This window comes from Zingiber officinale, chromosome 10A (assembly GCF_018446385.1).
Source record: "Zingiber officinale cultivar Zhangliang chromosome 10A, Zo_v1.1, whole genome shotgun sequence".
Classification (NCBI taxonomy): domain Eukaryota; kingdom Viridiplantae; phylum Streptophyta; class Magnoliopsida; order Zingiberales; family Zingiberaceae; genus Zingiber; species Zingiber officinale.
In genome coordinates this window covers 75,725,944-75,749,453 of record NC_056004.1, presented here as the reverse complement: position 1 = coordinate 75,749,453, position 23,510 = coordinate 75,725,944, and the positions used below count along the sequence as shown (strand labels likewise).

At 41.1% G+C, this 23,510-nt stretch overlaps 1 protein-coding gene across 1 annotated transcript in view; it reads right to left on the bottom strand.

The window, feature by feature from the left end:
- LOC122027847 (LRR receptor-like serine/threonine-protein kinase FEI 1) overlaps positions 1-23,510 on the bottom strand; it is an 84,693-nt gene that overhangs the window by 20,448 nt on the left and 40,735 nt on the right. Inside the window, exons 9-11 of the mRNA XM_042586859.1 lie at positions 14,849-14,946; positions 3,370-3,531; positions 2,925-3,257 (exon numbers count right to left, since the gene is read on the bottom strand). Coding sequence (XP_042442793.1) covers positions 2,925-3,257; positions 3,370-3,531; positions 14,849-14,946 — 593 coding nt within the window. The remainder of the gene's footprint in view (positions 1-2,924; positions 3,258-3,369; positions 3,532-14,848; positions 14,947-23,510) is intronic.

Below are 23,510 nucleotides of genomic sequence, written 5' to 3'. Positions count from 1 at the left end.
ACATGATGAAGGCAGTTTCATATTTTTATTTTCCAATCTTGTCTCCAGACTTGAACCAGATTATACAAGATAATGATTTCAAAATGAACCTATCTGCCAGCCAGTCAACCTCCTCATCTTTCGATCCTTCTGCTCCCTTCTCACTCATCCACACAACACATGTGGAGCATTGCCACCACAATCACACGAGTTGCACATTCTAGGTCTGTTTCCTCCCATCTTCTCTTCATTAGATTGCTGTCCATGCTTCATTGCATTTTTGCTGCTGCCTAAACTACTGTAACCTGGAGGATGCAACCACACAACTAGAAGGCTTGACTAAGATCAAATCTTGTATGCCTTCATGGCCTATCACTGTCACTTCCAACTGAAATGAAATCTTCAGCTTCTTGCATCACCACCTCAATTAAGGATGAAAGGAGCATTGGCAAGTCAACCAATTCATCTTTGTTGTCATCCCACCTAATGAAGCTTGAATTTATAACCCCTACTGCATGGTGATTGTCTTCCAGCCATGGTTGCTTGCCACTTCCTACTTGTTATAGAAGAGTGATTCCATCGATCAAGCACCACTATTCTCTCCCACATTGCAAATCCTTTTAGAGCCAGATTCATAATCTCCAATACAGAAATTAATGATGGCCAATCAAATCAGCTACTCTCTACAAGATCTCCAAAATTTTCCTTTGGTGCTTCCTTTTCAATAGTAAACATCTCATCCTCCGTCTCCAATCTACAATGAGGATAGCTAGCCCATCTAAACCAGATATGCTTAATATGCCTCTGAACAAGAAGGAAGAGCACCAATGCAAATGTTGATCTTTTCTAGTTCTTCTATAGATCTCTTCTTCAACTTAATGCATTCTTGATGTCATATCTTTTAGCATCCTATTCTTTAGCTGCCACCCAACTTTCTTCTTCTTGCTTAGCATATCTCCGGCAATCTATCTCATCAAATACAATCTTCGAAATAACGCATATCTGGCCAACAACTCTCCTTGAATCCAGACAATGAGTTTGTCTTCTCCCTTCATCACATCTCCTTTGATCTGTTCTATCTCTGGTCCTTTCCTTCTGCATCTCCAACCATTTCCATCTAAAAAACAATCTGTTGCTTGTTTCTCTCTCATCTGAATCTATTGCTTCTTTATCATCTGGGTCTGCTTCATTCTTACTAGCTTCTCTTTGTTGTTTTAGTATTCCTCCTGGAAATGTTTCTTCTTTAGCAACAATGCTTCTGCAGTTTTCTTATGGAAACAACCACCAATCAATGCATAGATCTCCCAGTTCATGCCCCCGCGGGCTGGATCAACCGGTTAAGGCGTGGCATCCTTGCACAATGAGTTGTAGGGTCGAAGGTCCACGGACGCGCACTGGATGAATAATCTGGGCCGGCAGTGTTAAATTCCGGAGACACCACGCTTTACCCGGGCCAGCATTCACCGCTGATTTACCTCCTCCTAGGATCCCTGTGGGGCCAGGCCTAGGGGGCCGCTGGGCGGCGGGACCCGCCTTTTTGCACAATAGATCTCCCAGTTCATTGCCAATGTCATATTTCACTACTGTGTCCTCTTCTTCTTACACATTGTTTGACCTCTCAACCAACATCTCTTCATGTTCCTTCTATCTCAGTGAAACATGAAGAGAGAGTGGTTGAGCATTTGTCTTCCTTAAGCTGCCATTTCTACTTCTGTGATCAGCCTATTCTATCTTGATCTCCTCTTCAAGCACTTCTAAGCATTGTTTTTATCCCTTTCTTCCCCATTAAGCGCATTCTAGTCCATCTACAGTGTAGATCTGAATAGAGAAAACTCATGTGTTCAGTTTGCTATTTCAAGCAAAGGGTCGAGCTGTTCTATTCATTTCCAATAAAACTTTAATCAGAGAAAATGTCCTATTCTTATTCTATCATGTCCAACAAAGGATCAAGCTGTCCTATCCATCTTCAGTGATAACCAAAATAAAGTAAATATCTAACTCATTTTGCTACATCAGCAAAGGGTTGACTACACTATCCATCTTCCTTTGAAACCCTCGAGGGTTTTCCTTTTCCTTTAGTCCATGGCATGTTGTTATGTGTTTTTTCATGGTAAAGCTCACTTGAGAGATGGTTCTCATTATTTCTCTTCACTTTCATTGTACTTCATCATTTATCTCTATATCATCTCTCTTTGATGTGCAAGTTGGTCTGACATTGAAGGAATCATCACTTGCATACTTAATTAATTATTTCCTAAGATTTGTTGATCTAAGACCAACGATAATTAGCTTTGTGCTTCATTGACTCCTTATACCTTGTTTTTCTTGTGTGCAACTATTATGTTTTCAAGATGAAAGCTACACATAGTGTTTATGCTCCAACTTGAGGGAGCTGCTACGAGTATTGGGTAGTTATTGGTGTATTAGGTTGATTCGCATGTTAGTATTTTAAATTTAGGGTGGGACCTATTCATACATAAAGGGCAGCTCAATGCATAAACTCCCTCCAATGTAGAGTCCCGGGGAAGGGTCTATTGTACGCAGTCTTATCATACTTTGCAAGAGGCTATTTCCGAGACTTGAACCCGTGACCTCTAGATCACACGACAACAACTTTACCGTTGCGTCAAGGCTCCACTTCTAGGACCTATTTATACATATAGGGAGAAATGTCCCCTAGGTCAATATCTCTCTACCTAGGTGTATCACATGCTCAAAAGACAGTGAACAAGTATAGTAGAATCGACATGCACATATAATTTAGTTTGTGTTCCATTACATAGAAGATGCAAAGAACAAAGGTTAAATATACAGTGAGGTAGTTTGAAAAACTGAAATTTTCTATTTTGGTAGTGATACCAGAATTCATATCTTAATAGGCACATCTCAAATGTTATTATATAGATGACAAATGGTTCAGAAAGCCAGAATGAGGTAGAACATACCATGTAAGACTTCATCCAAGCTTCCACCAGGTAAGAAATCATAAATTAACAACTTAGACGAAGGAGAATTGCAATATCCTCGAAGATTGACTAGATACCGATGTTTAATACTTCCTAAGATCTCGAGTTCTCTATCAAAAAACCGATCCAGCACTTCATTTGTCTTCATTATTCTTTTTAAAGCAAACACATTTCCATCATCCATAGCAAGCTTGTAAACAGTTCCAAAGCCCCCAGAACCAATGATGTTTCCCTCATTTAAGGTTTCTAGTTTTCTAAGTATATCTTTTGATGAGTAGGGCAAGTCCCCATGAAACATTACTATTGATGCACCTGAAACAGAGGATTAAGTCAGAGAGAAAGAAGGCACCATATAGTTATCTCCAGTATGAATGACCAGTAAATGTTAAAAAATTAATTGAAACAACTAAACATATACTGATACCTCCACTAATATCCATTGCCGGGCCACTAATGTCACCTTTACCAAATTTCTTGTAAAGGAAACATCCCCAGAAACACATTAATGCCACTAACAACAAAGCTCCTACTGTTGCTACAGCACTAGTGACTAGCTTAGCTGAATTCTTTGTGCGCTTTATGTCACCTGTACATTCCACATGTGACAATGAACAGCGAATACAAACTTAAACCAAAGAGAAAATTGCAATCAGAAACTCCAATGTCCTAAACAATCTGTAGCTTAGAATAAAGAATTGATCTTGGAAGATATCACACGAGCCAACTAAGTGAAGACACAGGATGATATATTACTTATAATAGGCATGATATGGTCCAAGATCATACATATTAAAAGCCAAAACAGAATTATGCCAAAATGAATATACACTGAAAAAGTAAATATAACTAGACAAAAGAATGGACAAAAACTAAATATAACTAGAACTTTATTTAAACGGAGCACTGCAACATCTAATGTAGCAACATAGAGAAGTAGGTTTGCAACCCGTTTTTCAAATTGTACATGGTTTGGGTTGTATAAGCTCATTGATCCAAGTTTTTTAAACTACATTCTCAAACTATGATGAATTGAAATCAAAAATCACTAAGTCATGTTAGTCACAAGCAAAATTCAAAATTTCAAGCCTAGAAGTGCCAAAGTTTTATTGTTGCAATAGTCTATTGTGTTTAAATTTCAATACTTATTTAATTAAATTAATTTCACTTAAGTTATAACTTTCAATTAACTTTTTAATGTAATTATCATTTACTTAATAATTAATTAGATTACCAATGCATGCTTGTTCTTTTATTTATATTTATTGATTAATTAGAATTAATTAAAGTCTAGACGTAATGATAAAGATCAAGCATTAAATTAAATTCACATTTAAATTATTTGAATCAGGAAATTTTTTCTATTTATTTAAGGAGAAAATGTATAAGAAAAATAATTAACAAAAAAAACTTCCATATAAATAACATATGGGAAAGGAGAAAGAATTAATAGGAAAAATAATTAATTATTAAAAAATCAAGAAATATATAATTAAAAATTGAAAAAAATACAAAAAATATTTAAATTGAAAACAAAAAGAAATTCAGCGTCGCGCAAGCCCGCAACGGCCGCGGGACTAGCATGATGCCTCTGCGGCGGCTGCGAGGCTCTAGCAATGCCTCCGTAGCAGCTGCAAGGTGTACCAGTGTCGACGCCTTACCGATTGGCAGGCCGAATGAAATGTTTCGCTCGTGCCACTCGATACAGCATGAGATTCTAAATCATGCTTACAAGAAGTTTTACCATTCTCACCCCTTTTTGCATCTTGAAACTATTAATTTGAGCTCAAAAGAGGTCCCATTTTGACAATTACGCCTTTGTTATCCATTCGTGTAATTCCACTAACCTCTCTCAAAATTCGTTTGAGGACTCGTATGCTCCAATTTCACTAATCTTTCTTAACTTATATAATTCCATAAAAAAAAGACAGCTTGATGCACAAAGCTCCCGCTATGCGGGGTCCTAGGGAAGGATCCATTGTACACTCTGCTTTTTGCAAGAGGTTGTTTCCATGATTCGAACCCATGACCTTTTGGTCAGAAAGCAACAACTTTACCTTGCGCCAAGGCTCCCCTTCAACTTATATAATTCCATAGTAGAAAATAAATCTTCTAAATTACTTGAGACCTCAAGGTTCTTATAGAATGAATCTATTGTAGATACCCATTAGGTTCTCTTGGGAAGGCATTTATGGAACTTTGAAGCATGTCCTAGTTTTATATGGTTTTCCTAATACTTATCAATTTGTGGACAAGTGCTTTGAATCTTGCATATTTTGTCATCCAGATACTTAAATGGTTTTGCCATGCTGTTCCCTTTTTACATCTTGAAATTATTAATTTGAGCACTTAAGAGGTCCTATTTTGCCAACTTTGCCTCCAATGTCACTTCGTGTAGTTCCACTAACTTCTCTCAAAATTCTTTTGCAGACTTGTATGCACTAATTTAATTAAACTCGTGTCATAATTAGCATCATATCAAAATTAGTTTTGAAAAATATCTTTAATCAACATTTCCACAGAGAATTTTCCATGAAACTTTGGTAGATGAATGTTCAATCCAGTTAGTGTCTTATTGCTTTCTCGATGGTTAGTCCAAATAAAAATTTTATAGCTTTGATACCAATTGTTAAAACCAATGTTTATGGATGACTAGTATGTTAGGAGGGGTGTGAATTGCGATTTTCTTGCAGTGTCAACACTCAAACAAAATAAGCAGATTAAGATAGGGAAGAAAAACCAATGCTAAGGCATATACAGGGTTCAGAACTGTTCCTACTCCGTGTCTTATCATCCTTTGGTGAATCACTACCGAAAGCCCACTAGTTTTTCTCCTTCTCAGACTTCCTCTTACAATCTTTCACTAGGAGTTATGATTGAGCTTAGAATGAGGGAGAGAAGTGTTTACGATTGAGCTCTAAAAATTACAAAGATATGCTGTGAGCAAAGATATGATTGTTATCTTGCAACTCTTTATATCAACGACTTATCTCTAATCAATCATTCCGCAGTCAACTCAGTGACGAACAATTAGATTATCTCAGTCCAAATTCAGCCTGAAACAGAAGCATTGTGTTTATTGACTAATGCACTTGAGTTGACTAAAGACACTCTTCAATCAACTGGATCATCAATTATAACCAACCTAATGATCAACTTTTCACCTAAACTAAGAGCTACTTTCCCCTACCGACAATCTCTCAATTCTCAACTCAAGAGTTTACTTGACAACTTCTTCACCACAAGAATGTCTCCCATCATGCTTTTCATCCCTCAGATGTATTTGAGCCCTTGACTCACTCCAATTGTCATCCCTCATACTCCACATATGCAGTTTGCCTCCACTGACACAGTTGCAATCCAATGCTCCTCGTCATAAAATCTCTCGGATGTCTCATTTTATCATTCTTCGATCTTTATAGATCTTGAGCCATTGTATAACCATCAACCTTGGCCATGACAAAATGGTCTCAAAATTGTCTTCTCTTTAGAGGTCTTTCACTATATAGGTAAGTCTGCCAACTATACAAGGAAAATAAATACATGGAGTAATTCTAGAAACCTAAATATGGTAACCTAAATCTCCTATTTATGAGAGTATACACAGCCTTTATTAGGGAATCAATTAAAGAGGTAATTAAGTTGTTGTAATTTATTGCCTATTATTAACATCTCCCCTTAAATTGATGCGGGTAATCCACAAGCATCAATTTGTTGTAAAACGCCTTGTATCACTACACCCTGCATAATCAACATCACTATATGTTACAAGATCAAGTGAAATAGAGGCATGATAAAAAAAAGTCCACAAGAAACTGTGCCATGGGCATAGTGAATGATTCTACGAACTACAGCCTATGTAGGTGCCTAGGAGAAGTCTAGAACTGACTAACTTGTTGTACTGCATAAGAGATATCAGGTCTAGAAATAGTAAGACAGATTGGGCTGCCAACAAGATTTCGATAGGTTGCAGGATCTGATAACAAGTCACCCTCTTCTTTCCGTAGCTTGAGATTAAGCTTCATCGGAGTATCAAGGGGAATGGAATCTTGGAGACCAACAGCTGCCACCAAGTCTTGAGCATATTTGTGTTGCGATAGAAAAATACTATGGGAACTAACTATTGATGCAGTTAGCACCAATGGCCAAACTCAGATTTTGATGAATGACAAATGGATTTAAGTTAGGTGTTATGTTTGTCTAACCTTTTTACCGAGTGTGCAGGAATTGATGGGTCTAGAGGACCTGACACTAGGTTGAAATCCAGTTAGGTCCGAGAACCTGATAACTGGCACGAACTCCATATAGGTCAAGGTGTGACCCAATATCTAACAGGAAATCCAACTAGATCTGCGGGACCTGACAACTGGCCAAAGTCTAGGTGAGTCTGCGGACCTGACAACTGGCAAAAAGGTGGTCAAAAGGAAAGTCAAGTAACTGCAAATGGTAAGTGAAGGTAAGTTATTGGAGGAGAATGGTCTAGTGAGGTCGAGTCCCGGTGGGACTATAGCCACGGTCCAGCTTAGAGCTATTTCAGATGTCTAAGTTGAAATTTTAACTAGATCATGGTCTTGGGAAGACATGATCTAATTAATAATCATTTTATTTTAATTGTGCTAACTCTATTTTACAGATCATTTTTTATTTTTGGACTAACGCATTTTGCAGGAGGGAAGTGCACAAGTTAAGTCTCAGGTGAACAATGCTTAAGGCGCCTCGAAACTGACCGAAGGCGCCTTGAAGCTGCATGGGAGGCAGGGCTATCCAAAAAATTGGAAAACCGAAAACCGGACTGGAACCAACAATTTACCGGTTCTAGTTTAACAGTTAACCAGTTAACCGGTTTTAAAAGGTTCCGATTTATCCGTTTTTACCGATTGATTCCTGGTTTAAGATTTTCTTTACCGGTCTAATCGATAAACCGGTAAAACCAAAACCAACTAGCTAAATCAATGAGTGTGGATGGTATATAAAGCAAGAGAAGGGTGTGGATGTTATTTCCTTCAATCGAACGGTTACATGTATGATATCAGATTCATGACATTTCAAAATTGTGCATGATAGAGTGGGAGAATTCAAACTTTTTATTTCAATCATTTCCTTAATATACTTTTATGAAAAAAGAATATTTACCACCTATTTCAAATACATGTCTTACTTTGGTGGTTCCCTGTCAAACTGCCATACACATTGGTAATTAAGATATTTCAAAATTATCATCCCCAAGTATCAAACAGTATTTAAAAAAAAAACAACGAAGTTCATTATTCAAAAGAAACATCTCTATTCCTGTCAAACAACGAAGTTCATTATCCCAATTCAGCACTTCTAGAATGCAAAATCTCATCCACTATAAGCTCACATGATAAAATATTCACCACCTTCAATAGCATAAGCCCAATAACTCATTCACTAAGTTCACTTACTTAGACTCAATTCTGTTATCGGTTCTCAGTTGGAACCGGTTAACCGACCGGAACCGATCGAACCGATAAGAATACCGGTTGGTTAACCGATTCCATATAAAATATGGTAAACCGGAATTAACCAGAACCGATAAACCGGTTAACCGACCGGTTAAACAAGCCCAATGGGAGGCGCCCGCGTGCAAATCAACTTTGGGGATAGAAGTTTACTGTGCGAAGCGGCCTTGGAGTGCTCTGGAGGAGCCTCAAAGTGCTTGGAGGCGCCCTCACGCAGATAAAAATCGCAGGCATCGGAGTTGATAGAGGCCAACGAGTGCGTGATCAAATTTGAGGTTGGAGGCGCCTTAGATGGGGTTGGAGGCGCCCTCAATACTCTTTAAAAGGCTCGTTCGACCAGGAGATTGAACACACTTCAAAACAAGCAATTACAATCCTTCTACTGCTCCGATCACGTGCAAACTGGTATGCTACATTCGACAATTGCCGATAGACCGACACCAAAGCACGAGAGTTCCGCTTCGTTATCTACATGATTGGTAATGAATTTAATTTATTGCATTTAAGTTACTGCTTAAAGGAAATGTAGCTTGTTTTACTGTCCTTATATTCTTCTTATACTCGATTACTCTACCGAGAGTTTATCGATAGAGAATTTAGTGGATTGTCCATTGATAGGTCTGAGGGACCTGGTTCTTAGAATAGAAGTTGTCGAAGGCTCCAAACCAAGTAAACTGATCATGTCCTCGTTTCCTTTCTCATCTTAATTTAATTTTTCGACAACGTACTTGATTTCAAAACAAAAGAAAAGTTTTTAAAATCACGTGATTCACCCCCTTCTCTCACGTGCATCAGTCCTACACCAACATTAATCTCTATACCAAGAAAATATGTGAGAGAGCCCAAATCTTTCATGTGAAAAGTCCTGTAAATGTTTCTTTAGTTGAGAGATAAGAACTAAATCAATACTCATGATTATGATATCATCAACATATATTAAAAGAATGACAATACCCTGCTCAATCTTGAGAAGGAATAAAGATACATAAAACTCAACTTTTTAAAAAAGCAAACTTGAGTAAGGCAAAAGTGAATTTCTCATACCATGCACGCTTATTTTAGACCATACAATGAGTGATGCAATTTGCACACGACAGAAGTAGAGTTAGAAATTAAACCGGAGGATGCATATAAACATCCTCCTTGAGATCTCCATAAAGAAATGTATTCTTCACATCCATTTGGTGCAAACTCCAATTTTGTGAAGCCGCAATAACCAAAATAGTACGTACGGTAGTCATTTTGGCTACTAAGCAAAAGTCTCCTCATAATTAACTCCATATTTTTTATTATTGCCAAGAGCAACTAAATGGGCTTTGTACTTGTCTAAACTCCCATCAGACTTGACCTTAACAAAATAAACTCATTTCCAGCCAAGTGGAGTTACATAAGACAATCAACCACTTGTCTTATTAGCTACAAGAGCACATAATTCTTCTTGCATGGCCTGTTGTCGACATTCCTCTTTGACTACATGTGAATATCTAGTAGGAACAGTAATGGAAGAGAGTAGTCGAGAGGGCAAATGTAGGATTACCCGTGTCATGGGATGGAAATCCATATAGATCAGGTGGACCAGTAATTCTTATGGAATGTCGCAAGGGACTAGCAGACAAGGCAGGTGTGGAAGGGGTCAACATGGAAGATCTCCGATGATAAACAATGTCGAGCTTAAACCTTGCAACCTGAGTATTATGAGCACTAGAAGTGTTATAAAAAAAAGGCAAGAGCTGAAAAGACGACCGTGGAGATGAAGATAAAGGAAAGAACCATTGATTTTCAAAAAATAAAGCATTCCTTGAAACATGAACCCGATTGGAAGTGGAATTATTGAATACAAAACCTTTTTATGTGACATTGAACCCTAAGAAAGCACAACAAATAGATTGAGCAGAAAGTTTATGTTTTTCCGTTGGGGAAGATGCATAAAACGAACACCACCCCAAAATGTGAAGATTTGTGTAAGTAGGATGACGATGATACAACTTAACATATGGAGGCGCAAAATCTAAAACTTTAGAAGGAAGTCTATGGATGAGAAAAATGGCTGTAGTGAGTGCTTCTACCCAAAACTTAGGAGGAACAGATGACTTGATTAACAAAGTCCTAACAACATCTAAAAGATGACGATTCTTTTACTGTGGAGTATAAGGACACGAACATTGAGAGATAATTCCTCTAGATTGCAAAAAAGATTGGAAATCATGAGATACATATTCCCCTCCTAAATCAGACCTAAGAATATGTTTGAGCAGAAAATTAAGTTTGAATGAGAGCTACAAATAAGTTGAACATAGAAAACATCTATTATTTCAAAACTGTTTGTAGCTCTACTACCTTAAGATGGAAAGGATAGGCCAAGTTTACAAGTTGCACAATCAGAAAACTCAATAGAAGAATGCACTCTCTTATGCAATAGACCGGATTTCAACAAACGAGAGAGAATCCTAAGGTTAGGATGACCAAGCCGCTTATGCCCAACTTCATTGGACACTCTAGACTCAATACAAAATAAAGCTTGGACAAAAGATGAGGAAAAACTACAAGGAATAGATAATTGCAAAACGAACAAACGTCCATGCTTAGGCCCCTTTCACTATCAATTGCCCTGACATCTGATCTTGTAAAATGAACGTCACAATTTTGATCCACAAGTTGACCAACAGATACTAATTTCACAAAAAGATTAAGTGATACAAAAACATCCTTAAAGGAAGAAGATACATCACCCACTGCTGCAATAGGTAGATCACTACCATTAGTTGTTTGAATGGATAAAAACAACAATATTTTCCGATATTACTTAATCCATGAGAAGAATTAGTCATATGATTAGAGGCACCTGAGTCTACGATCCACGAAGTAGATACAAAATCAGTACCTTGAAGTCCAAGTGCTGAAAATGCTTGCACAATCATGTCCTGACTCTCGAGTTAGATGAGGTGTTTTAGGCTTAGGGCAGCAGCAGGAGTTGTTGTAGCAGCAGCTGAGATAACAGTTCATTGGAGCGAGGAGGACGAGTAGGACACTCTTTAATGATGTGCCCAGATTACTTGCAATAGTTACAAAATCTCTTAGGGAAGTGAGGTGCAATATGGCCGTATTTTTTACAGCTATAGCACTGGGTTGTGCTCATGTCTCATCCTTTTCCTTTTCCCATGCCATATGCAACATAAGCAATTGAAACATTATTAGAAGTAACGCGAATCTACTCTATAATGTGATGTTCTGAGTATTGATCCGTTGCTCTTCACGCAAGAGTTCACCAAAACAGATGTCCAAAGTTGGAACAGGATTTAATAGAGAGGATCAGGCAGATTCAAATTCAGGTCGCAGTTTCATTAGAAATTGATCTCTTTGACTGGTTTTATGTACTTGTTGTACTGCCTCCACACTTTCTGTAGAGAGCTTAGCTATAACAAGATCTAAATAATCATTCCACAAAGTTAGAAAACCAGAATAATATTCTTGAACTGATAGATCCCCTTGAGTATAGTTAGCAATGGCTAACTCAAGTTGAAAACGCCTTGCATTGTTATCTTGATTATAGACCTGCTTGAGATAATCCCACATTGCCTTTGCAGACTTATGGGGGCATAAAGAAAGAATTAGATGTGGCTCCATAGAAACAAGAATCCAGGTCATGATATGATTATCTTTAGCAGCCCAAGCTGCCCTGTCTGCAGCAGTAGCTCCTTCTTTGGTGTTGCCATTTATATGACCCCACAGCTCCTTACCCTTGAGAAAGATCTCCAACTGAAACTCCCAGGCAGCATAATTTTTCCCAGTAAATTTGACACAGACATGATCTGACTTCTCCATAATCACTAAGGTTATGACTAAGAAGGCTACGATTTCTTGGGTGTTGGCTCTGATACCATGACAAAATGGTCTGAAAATTGTCTTCTCTTTAGAGAAGGTCTTTCATTATATAGGTAAGATGGCCAACTATATAAGGAAAATAAATACATGAGTAAATCAACCTACATATGGTAACCTAAATCACCTATTTATGAGAGTATATATAACCTTTATTAGAGAATCAATTACAATATTTTATAGCGGTAATTGGACCTAAATATGTTAACCTAAATCTCTTATTTATGAGAGTATATACAACCTTTATTAGGGAATCAATTAGAGAAGTAATTAAGCTGTTGTAATGTATTGCCTATTATTGACAGGCCACAACAAGTTTTTATGTGTATATACTCCAAGTTTTACACAATGCAACACATAAATCAAATCCTGATGAATTCTTTATTAAACATCAAAATCTATAATAAGTCTGAATCACTTAGGGTCTGATTGCACTATATATATATATATATATATAGAAAACGATGAAACTACATTAAGTAATCAAACAGCAAAAGTGTGAGATAGTTTAATAAGATTAAAATTGTGGAATAGTGATAATGATAACAATTTTGAATATTAATGCTCTTTGGATTCATTTAAAAATATGCAATCATGTACTTCTTTCTTAACTCACTTTGATTTTATGTTCACATTGTAGAGTTTTTGGCCTCTAGTTTGCATGGTACTTGTGGTATCTCTTTAGAGGAAACCTAGTTTAATTACTTTATATATTGTATTTCACTCAAACATTATTATAGTTCAAGCGCAGAGAATGAAGTTTGCCTTTCGATGACTCTAGCTTGTGCAAGGCATGACACAAGTTCTTTATGATAATCCTCATTGAGCCAGAAGGATAAAAAACCAGTGGTAAGAGGTAAGGAGGAAATCAAGGAATCAAACATTTTAAATTGAGACTGCTAGAGGATCTGCCAAACAAGGTTCTAGGAGCATTATCACAATTTTAAGAGGTATTATCCTGGCAAGAAACTTTGTTGGCTCCATTTCTGCAAAGATGTATTATCGAAACCATTTCTCAAAATATTTTGTGTATATGCAACATGGAGTGAAATGTCGTTCCATGCCGAGCAACACGAACGGTATTTATCGTTCCACCGCACGGCAAAACCGGCACCTCACGCAAAACTCACGGACGGCTGCAGGGGATCGCGGTGGGATTGAGGGGGATGTCCGCGCCGCCGGAAGCATCGCGCGGTGGGATTGAGGGGGCTGTCCACACCGCCAAAAGCGTCTCGCGACGCTTCCGGCGCAACTGGAAGCTTCCCGTGACGCTTTCGAAGCCTCAAGAAGCTTCCCGCGACGCTTCTGGCGCTGCGGGAAGCTTCCCACGACGCTTCCGGTGCCACCAGAAGCGTCCCGCGACTCCTCTGGCACCACCGGAAATGTCGCGGGAAGGCGATGCCGCAGACACCCCTGTGCACAGTAAATTAAATTTTTGATTTAATTAATTTAAACAATTCCCAAGGTATGTGTGATATTTCGAATAGACTTTCATAAACCTTAATTAAATTATCCCAAAAAATATATAAAAAATATATTTAAAATTAAAATTTTCAAATTAAATTTATTAATTAATATTCTAAAATTTTATATTTTAATGTTTTAAGTTTCATTTAAAATTTTTTAAAAGATTATAATAATTCATTTATATTCTGATATTTCTTTTATTATTATAAATTTCATTTAAAAATTTTAAAAAATTATAAATTTTTTTAATAAATTAGATTTATATTATAATAATTTTTTAATTATTATATATTTTTAAAACTATTTTACTGTTTAATTAATATTTAAAATATATATCATTTAAATTAATAATTAATTAAATGAATAGATAATTAATTTTCTTTAAAAAATTATATTTAATTATTTTTTCTGACAATATTAAGTTGTCCAATAATTGAGAATTTATATAAAATCAATATACAACTTATTTTTAAATTATTCACAATAAACATATTTATCTAATAATTACTATATATATATATATATATATATATATATATATATATATGCCAAAACCGTATCAGCACAACACGATATGATACCGAAACCGTATCGTTCCAGTCTGACCGAAACCTGCACAGGTCAAGATTTTAAACCATGATATGCAACATGCTAACATCATAAACCAAGGGAAATATTGAAGTCTAGATGATCTTTGGCAAATTAGATTGGCAATAAGTTCAGGCTCGACAATAGATGAATCCTACAGCCTGGTCTCACAGTTGGATGGGAATTATTCTTAAAACCATTGTTCAAGATATTTTTAGTACATTATGCAAAAAAGGTACATCCAAATGGTAGTTATTGGAGTCTAGATGATAATCTTTGATCAATTAGATTGGCAATATGTTTAGGCTTCATAGTAAATTTCATCAATCTATCGTGGGCAACTAATTTCACTCTCAAAATTTAGATATATACAGATATGGCAGATTGCCGAATTACTGGCTTTTGATAATAACCTCAACCTGCACTTCAAATTACTAACAAATTTAAACACAAAAGAAAGCCATAGATAGCAATGTGTTTTTATGCTACCTGAATAGAAAAGTTGAGAATTTCCTGAGGGCGATGGAATCTCATCCTTGCAGTTAATATCAATCTGCTTACCACACAAACCGCGGTTTCCAACAAAGCTACAGAATACCATTGATATCAGAAAGATAAACCATGTTAGTTGCAAGAGTAACCAGCATTGTTAATAAGTTAATTTCCATATTTCCCCTTCCAATCTATACGGGAAGCAATTGAATCTCATATACCACCCAGTACTAGACTCCTGAGCTAAGTACTAATGGCGCTGTACAATATATCACTGAAAAGACTAAATAATTTGTTTAACTCGTTAAAAAAAGTATTACAATCTTATTCACTCTTTGCTACTGAGACATTGACAAATAATGATAAAATTATAATTACTACTATTATTATGTTATGAGACTTTATTCTCTAAGATATTTTCCTACAACTCACTAGAAGCACAGACAGCAACAAAGATGCAGATCAAGATGTAGTTCAAGAATCTATTAAACCCCAAACATACAGCCCAAGTAATGTAAAACTAATCCTCCTTGCTGATATGAATGAATTCAGTTATTTCTCCCAAACTAATGTGACACTAATTTCTAAGCTTCATCATATTCTGAAAGTAGCATCTGTTGTTCAAGAATAACGGAATTAGTTTTCCAGTTTTCCAAAAGTTTTGTGCTTAAATTGCAATCAATCTTAGCAATTAATTTTGCTGAATCCAAATTAGAGAGATTGAGCCTACAAATGCATTAGGCTGCAACTTTCCAAGGATAATTGTCAGCCCCCAGTAAAGAATTATAATTAAATAACTTATAGTGTTCTTGAGCCACAAATTGAACAGTTTGTGTGTTTCATTGTCCTTCACAAAGAGTCATCTGAGAAACTTCAGAGATCCCTTTCACCCTTGAGTGTACATGCGGATTCATACATTGTGAGGATCAAGATACAAGCTACATAAACAAAAACAAGATATACAGATTTAGTCATTCCCAGAAGGAAAATCCAAGAACTAGGGACAGTCTACTTTTGATTAGTGAATCAATGTAGTTTAGTTTCTTCTTCTTCCATACATGTCACTTGCTCTAATAATTTTCCTACTTTAAGTTTACAGTGAATTTTTTTGTCCATTTTGACCCGAGTCCGGTGCACTTAGGAACATCTTTATACGGTTCACCACATAACTTAAGTCAGTGTGGTGTATCATGCATACAAATGCAATTGCATGTTGCTATAATGTCCAATTAGCTAGCTTAGATGAAGATAAACCTAGTTATTAGTTCTAACTTATTTTAAATAGGTGACCTTATTTAATACCTAAGTAAATGCTAACGCAAACTTGAAGAATCAACAAAAAAAAATGGAAGACGTCTTGATTGAAAAAGTTCAATAAATTTAAAATAGTAAATTTTTATTTTTCATAACAATAAAGATTGACACTAGGAACATACTTAGTGGGAGATTTACATGTAAAATGTTCAAAATCTGAATCAGCCCAATAAATCAATTGCAACTTGATACAAGCAGAGAGTAACAAATTTGATGATTAGAATTCAATTGTAATTGTTTTAAAACAAACTTTTGAACTTGTACAATGATCATATATTTTGTTAGTTCATAACTACTAGAAATTTAGATATTATTTGTATTAAGTATTGATGATCACTAACTATTTATTAAGCTCTCAGAAATTATCCAAATTCTATTTTTCAAAGGTTTGAAAGCTTGTATCATATCAACAATGCAGTTGAAACATATTGTTCAAATAAATTACTAACCCTATTATCGATCAAAATGTAGATCCGCTACATTAACGGACCCCTAGTGTCGGCTCCACAAATATGGAGGGAGGTACATGCAGGTAAGCGTCAAGCGCATGGTCCCTATTATCGATCAAAGCTCCTTCATCACATGTGTCAACCATACTGATGACTATCGTGTTGTTTCAATACACAGGACACCGGCACACATTAAGATAAATTCAAATAATTCTTGCTATTTTTTTTGTAGATTATTTCTCTAAATTTCTAATTCAATTTAATTGATTAGCTAATGATCCTGTCCGAACGCTGAATCACCGGACGCTGGGCACGTGGCGCTCTCCGGGTTGCTGATGTAGATCTCCGGCTGGTCTCACGAAGCTCCGACGAACCTGCACAGAAGTCGGGCCGGGAAGGGGTTCCCGGCGGCGACCCTCCGACGCTCAAGTCAGGTAAGCAAGTGGTGGAAACAGTAGCTCCAAAGCTTGTATCTCGCGTACCTCCGGCGAAGTCTGCGGCTCTTTATATAGAGCGGTGAAAGAGCTTCTACACGCCCACCGAGGCGCGTACGTGTCCGCAGCCCATACCTCGGTATGGGTTTGTCAGAAAGCTTACCTGATGCCATACTTCAACAGTCCCATCGCGCCTTCGATGGGACTAGGAGTATGGCTTAGCTATACGACTTGACGGCTGTCAGCAGATGTTCCTGTCCCTATTTACCCATCGCCGGTCAGACGTCCGTCCGACCGGCTAGACGAAGAGCGTCGTCCGGACGGCCATAATCCCCTGCGCCCTCACGTCCCGCCTTCTCTTAGGCCTTCCGCTCGATCATTATTCTTGTTTCCTTGGCCGGAACCCGACCGCTGTCGGTACCTTTACTATCGGATGTTTCTTGGCGGACCGATCGGCTGCCCTTTTCTCATGAGTCCGCGGCTCACCCTTCTTGACGGACCACCGGCTTTGACCTACGTGGCGTTGACCGTTAGGGATCCCGCTCTTACCACGGATCACTTGCCTTCCCCGAGTCTAGTCGAAGGAGGCGAAGTCCGACCGACTGGACTGCCGATCACTGTATTAGGCCGCTCGGCCAGGCATAGGGATACTCATCCGTTCGGCGGTATCTTGTCCGTGCCTTGTGTTCTCTTGGAATCCATGTCCGATGCTCTCCCTTACTACCCATCACGTGCGCCGCGCACGGTAAGGGGAGCTCATTAAATGTGGCCAGTATCCTGCTGACATGTGGCGATCGTGCGTTTGTCAGCGTATGGCGGTGGCGTTACTTCCGATGGGACAGCCGCCGTTTGAAATGGACGGCTAGATGACGACCTCGATATCGGCGACCTGGATCGGACGGCTGAAATTAATAGCGGCCGCCCTTATAAAGCGCCGACTTCCGCTTTCCGCCGCATTTCGGCCACATCTCCTCCCGACGTTTCGCTGCTCTTTTCTTCTCCGGCGACCCTGCGTTCCGGCTCTCCGGCAACCCTACAGCTTCTTCCGATCATCTCCCTTGCTCGTAAGACTTCCTCTTCCTTGCTGCCTCTCCTTTCTTCTCTCTTTTAGCTATTTCTTTTATCATCCCGCACTCTTTCCTAATTTTATTTCTCCTTCCTTCCATCACACGTCCATCCCCGGCCTTATACCATGACCAATACCTCACAGCCGACCGGCGGTGCTCCGGGTCTTTGGTATCCGACCATGGAAAGTCGGTTCGACGAGGAGGACGCCTTGCGCCTCACTCGAACCTATGATCTGCCGACCGACCACCAAATAGTGTTAGCCACACCGACCGATCGGCCTCATGAACCGCCGCCCGGCACCGTTCTTTTCTTCCGAGACCAATTTTTGGCCGGGCTACGTTTTCCACCCCACAAGTTCTTCTTACAAATCTGCAATTATTTTCGCATTCCGCTCGGCCAGGTAGTCCCTAACTCCATCAGGCTGTTGAGCGGAGTGATAGTCCTTTTTAAGCTGAACAACATCCCCCTCGACCCTAAGATTTTTCACTACTTTTTCTATCCCAAGCAAGCCGAGTGGGGTACCTTTATTTTCCAATCTAGGATAGGTTTCGTCTTTTTTGATAATATGCCGAGCTCCAACAAACATTGGAAGGAGCACTTTTTCTATGTGCGTTTTCCCGAGCGGCCCACTTTTCGTACCGAGTGGCAGACGGCGATGCCGGCGCAACCAGAGCTCGGCAAATTTAGAGGTGATGCGGCCTACCTTCATGCGGCCGAGCGATTGGTGGGTCAGCGCTATCACATTGACAAGCTACTCCTCCCAGGAGTAATGTATATATTCGGCCTGTCTTCCACCCCAGCCGATCTGTCCTGCAGCATGAGTAAACGATTCTCATCCCTCCTTTTTCTTTTGTTCTAATTGATTTAATCTTTGCTTCTGCAGCTGAAGTTATGTGGCGTGCTAAGGCGACCGAGAAGCTCAAATTGAAAGCCGCTCAGATTGAGGCAGTGAAGAACAAGGAGGTCGCCGAGCGGGGCCTTGATCCAGCCGATCCGACCGGCGAATTAGGCGAAGGGACTCAGGATGCCCCTGAAGCCTTAGCAGCTACTACCTCTCCTGACGAGGCAGCGGGCGGCACAGAACCTTCTACCCAAGCCGAGGTAGAGGGCCGTTCGGCCGATGATGTTCCGCTAGTCACTCGGAAGCGCCGACGACCGGAATCTGCATCTGCCTCAACTCCACTTGATGAGCCACAGCCCGAGCGGAGCGCGGATGCTCCGGTGTTGTCCGGGACGGTTTCCCTAGAGAGTACCCCGACCCCACATGGCTCTCCGAGGGCAAGCTCTGAGGTGCCGCCGTCCAGCCCTTCAAGAACTCTGCGCCGTCTCAGGCGTTTGGGCGAGCTTCCTGCCTTGTCCACCAGTGGGCCATCCGGTAAGGCCGATGCTTCTCAGAGCGAGCCGAGCGGCCCGAATTTAATTAAAACCGTCCTGCGCCTCCCCTCAGAGGAATACATGGCTGCTGCTGATCGGCCAGTGGTCCCCGAGCAGCAGATCACCTTGACGGGCCCTCTTGCAAAAGCTTGGGAGGACGCTCGGCGCCGAATAAAAGCTATGACTCCCGGGCAGCTCGGCGACAGCAACCTTCAACAGGCCACCGGGGTATGCTCTTTTTCTTTGTTCGTGTATTTGAATTAAGTTTTTAACCTGTTCACTTTTGCTCGTAGAACTGGGTGGAGCAGATTGCCGTTAGCAATCGGTTGGCCGAGCTGGAGGATGAATTGAAAAAACTCAAGGCCGCGGGAGACAGCCGACAGTCGACGGCAGATCTGGAGAAGGCCAAAAAATTACTGGAAGCCGAACGGAAACGAGCTTCCGATCTAGCGAGCAAGGTCGTTCGGCTCGAAGCGATGATCAAACAACGAGATAAGGAGATCAAGACGGCGACCACCCTGAAGCGCCAGGCCATCGATGACATGGACCGAATGAAGGTGGAGATCAAAGGGCTGGAGCAACGCATCAAAGATCTGGATGCTCTTTTGGCCACCGAGAAGGAGAGCTGCTCGGCCGATCTTCAAAGATTTGATGGAGATTTGAAGGATCTCCAAACTGCCAGTGACGCCGCCCACGCCGAGCTCAAAGAGTATCAAGAGGGGGAGTCGGCTCGCTCCGACGAGGTGAGGAAGGCATTCGTCCGCTCGGATGCCTTTGGGGAGAAATTTACTGACAAGATCTCCCTCACCTTTGAGGAGGCAATCAAAGCGACTGTGGATCACTTAAAGGCCAAAGGCCACCTGCCCGCCGAGCTGACCATCCCTCCCGAGGACCTCGCGACCGTGATGGGCGCCATCCCTGATGCTCTTTTTGATTTCGACGCATGAGGAGTGTTTCTTATGAACCTTTTTGTATCCCCGCCATTCGGCCAAACTTATTTTTGCTGTAACTTTTTTGGTTAGCCCTGTGCTTAATAGATAATCTTTTCCTTTCCTTCAACTTTTGTTTTGGCAAGAAATTTTTCTTTCGTCACGTGTGAAATGTTCTTTAAAACTCCTCCGCTCGGCTTCACGCTCTAACGTGGACCCAAGCCGCCTGCCTTCAATAACGTCTTTCGCCGCGCAATTAAGCAGCCGCTCGGCGCGCGAACGTCACTCGTTCACTTGCTCGCATTTTTAATTCTAATTAACCATCTTTTGCTTTGCGCCTTACCTCAAAGGGGTTTTCCATAGATTTTGCTATGCGAGCCGCTCGGCTACTCAGGGGTCTTAAAGAACGAGCTTTGTCGTCGATCGGCTTCTTACCGCCGGAATATATTACATAGACGGCTCTCCCGCTCGGACGTTTATAGACGCCGGCTCGTCTCTCGATATTTAACGTCGGAGCTCGACGGTCTTCCGCTCGGACGTTTATAGACGCCGGCTCGTCTCTCGATATTTAACGTCGGAGCTCGACGGTCTTCCGCTCGGACGTTTATAGACGCCAGCTCGTCTCTCGATATTTAACGTCGGAGCTCGACGGTCTTCCGCTCGGGCTTGTCTCTCGATATTTAATGTCGGAGCTCGACGGTCTTCCGCTCGGACGTTTATAGACGCCGGCTCGTCTCTCGATATTTAACGTCGGAGCTCGATGGTCTTCACGGCTAACTTCGATACTGCCGATCGGCGGAACCCTTGGCCATCCTTTGAATTAATTTCGCTTCCTGCATTACAAGGACACGGGCGACTAGCATATACACAAAAATGAGTTACATTCGTGCACCTTTCATCCAGCTCGATAAGGCTGGAGATGATTTGCACTCCACGGTCGATCCACCGCCGCCTGCCTTCATCCTCCAAATAATATGCCCGGCGGAGCTTTTCAATAACCTGAAGGCCCGCCCACTGCCTCGGTTTGTCATAACGTCCGACCGGCTCGACCTTCTTCGAGACAAGATCGCCGACCGGAATGATCCGGGATTACACGGCGGTTGTAGTTTTGCTTCATCCGCTGACGGTAAGAACGCCTGGCTCTTTCTTCTTCGACCGTGTCCAGCTCCATGTTCCTCCGCTCGGCGTTGCCCTCATCATAGCTTTGGATCCGAGCGGATTCGACTCCGACTTCAACAGGAATGACCGCTTCGCTGCCATACACCAGGTGGAAAGGCGTGATGCCCGTCCCTTCCTTTGGAGCCATTCGGATGACCCATAAGACGCCCGGCACTTCATCTACCCAACTCCTCCCAAATGGTCGAGCCGTAGAATCGAAGCATCTCGATTAGCTACTTGGCTCGACCGTTGCTCGGGATAAGCCACGGACGTGAAGTGTTGCTCGATCGTAGCTTTGCACCAATCCTCTAGCATCTTCCACTGTGAATCGTCGACCATCGTTTAAACCAATTGGCGAGGGATGCCGAACCGAGATGATGTGTTGCGGATAAATTTTTGACCATCCGTTCGGTGATCTTGGCTAAGACTCGGCCTCCACCCACTGGAAAATAATCAATCGCCACTAGCAAAAATTTCCGGTCGCCATCGGAAATGGACCGACAATATCCATTCTCCATTGATCGAACGGACATGACACCGTTGATGCCTTCATTTCCTCTGCCGGTCGGTGGTTGAAGTTATGGTACTTCGGCACGAAAGGCACGTCGAGCGGCGTCTGCTTGTAAAGTCGGCCAAAAGTATCCAACTAGCAGGATCTTCTTAGCTAGTGCTCGTCCGCCGGATGTCCACACGATCCACGATGTACTTCTTGGAGGATGTGCGAGTCCTCCGAGCTCACGATTTCAACAACGGCGTGAGAAAGCCTTTTGTAAAGCGATCGGATGAGTGTGAACCGACCGGCCTCCTCCTAGTTCTTGGGCCATACTCATTGGATGGTGGGCCCGAGCGAGGAACTCTATGATGGGTGTCCGCTAGGAAATGTGAGGCCTTCCATCCGGTCGACGTCGCCACCAACAAGATTTTTTGATGAATGGCGACCCATTGAGCTCATGAGTTTGGCTAACTCATCTTGCTTGATTTTCGCTCGGGTATCTTCGACAACAACTTCTAAAATCGGCTTTGAGCTTCTTGAAGGCTTCGTAGAGCTTTAGCCGAGCACTATGATTTGAAGGTACAGAGGCCGAGCGACCACTGCGAATCCGAGTGGGCGCACCGGCCCCTCCCCACGGGCCTGCAACCCTATGAGGGCCTCATACCTGCATTGGTAGCTTTATAATCCAGGACGGACAAGTGCATCTTTTCTTCGAGGGAGCAGCAATATTCCAATCCGCTTCCGAGCCGAGTGGGCGACCCATCCACATATATATTCTCCACATAGCTTCCGGCTCAGACCTCGATTCATAAAATCGGCCAAGGATTGCGCTTTGATTGCCGAGCGGGATGGTATTGGATGTCGAATTCACTTAACTCTGTCGTCCAGATGAGCCGCCGGACGCTTCCGGGTTTAGTAACACACGACCGAGCGGGCTATTTGTTTTGACAATGATGGTATCGCCGGGAAGTATGGACGAAGACGCCGAGCAACAAGGACGGGCGAAGCCACTCGAGCCAGTAGCGAGATTCAAGATCTTTAAAATGTGACTAAGGAAATACACAGGCTCTTCTCCGCTCGCCCTCACTAAGCCGATTGCGTGTTCGGTTGAAGACAAGTACATATAAAGTGGCTCACCCTCGGTCGGCCACAGGAGAGTTCGAGATATGCCTTAAGTCTTCGAACGCGTTCTTCTCCCTGAAACTTAGTGGCCTTGCGAAGATTTTGAAGAAAGGAGGCTCCGATGCGGTTTGGAGATGAATCTGACAAAGCTTATCCGACCGGCCAAACTTCCTCAGATTTCTTGGAGGCGGCATGTCTTGGAGAGCTTTCACCTTGCTGGGATTTGCTTCGATTCCCCTCTCGGTCAACGTCCTCCCTTTGCTCCGAACAGGCACTTCGGGATTTAGCTTGACTCCATATTTGCAGCGCTCGGAAGGT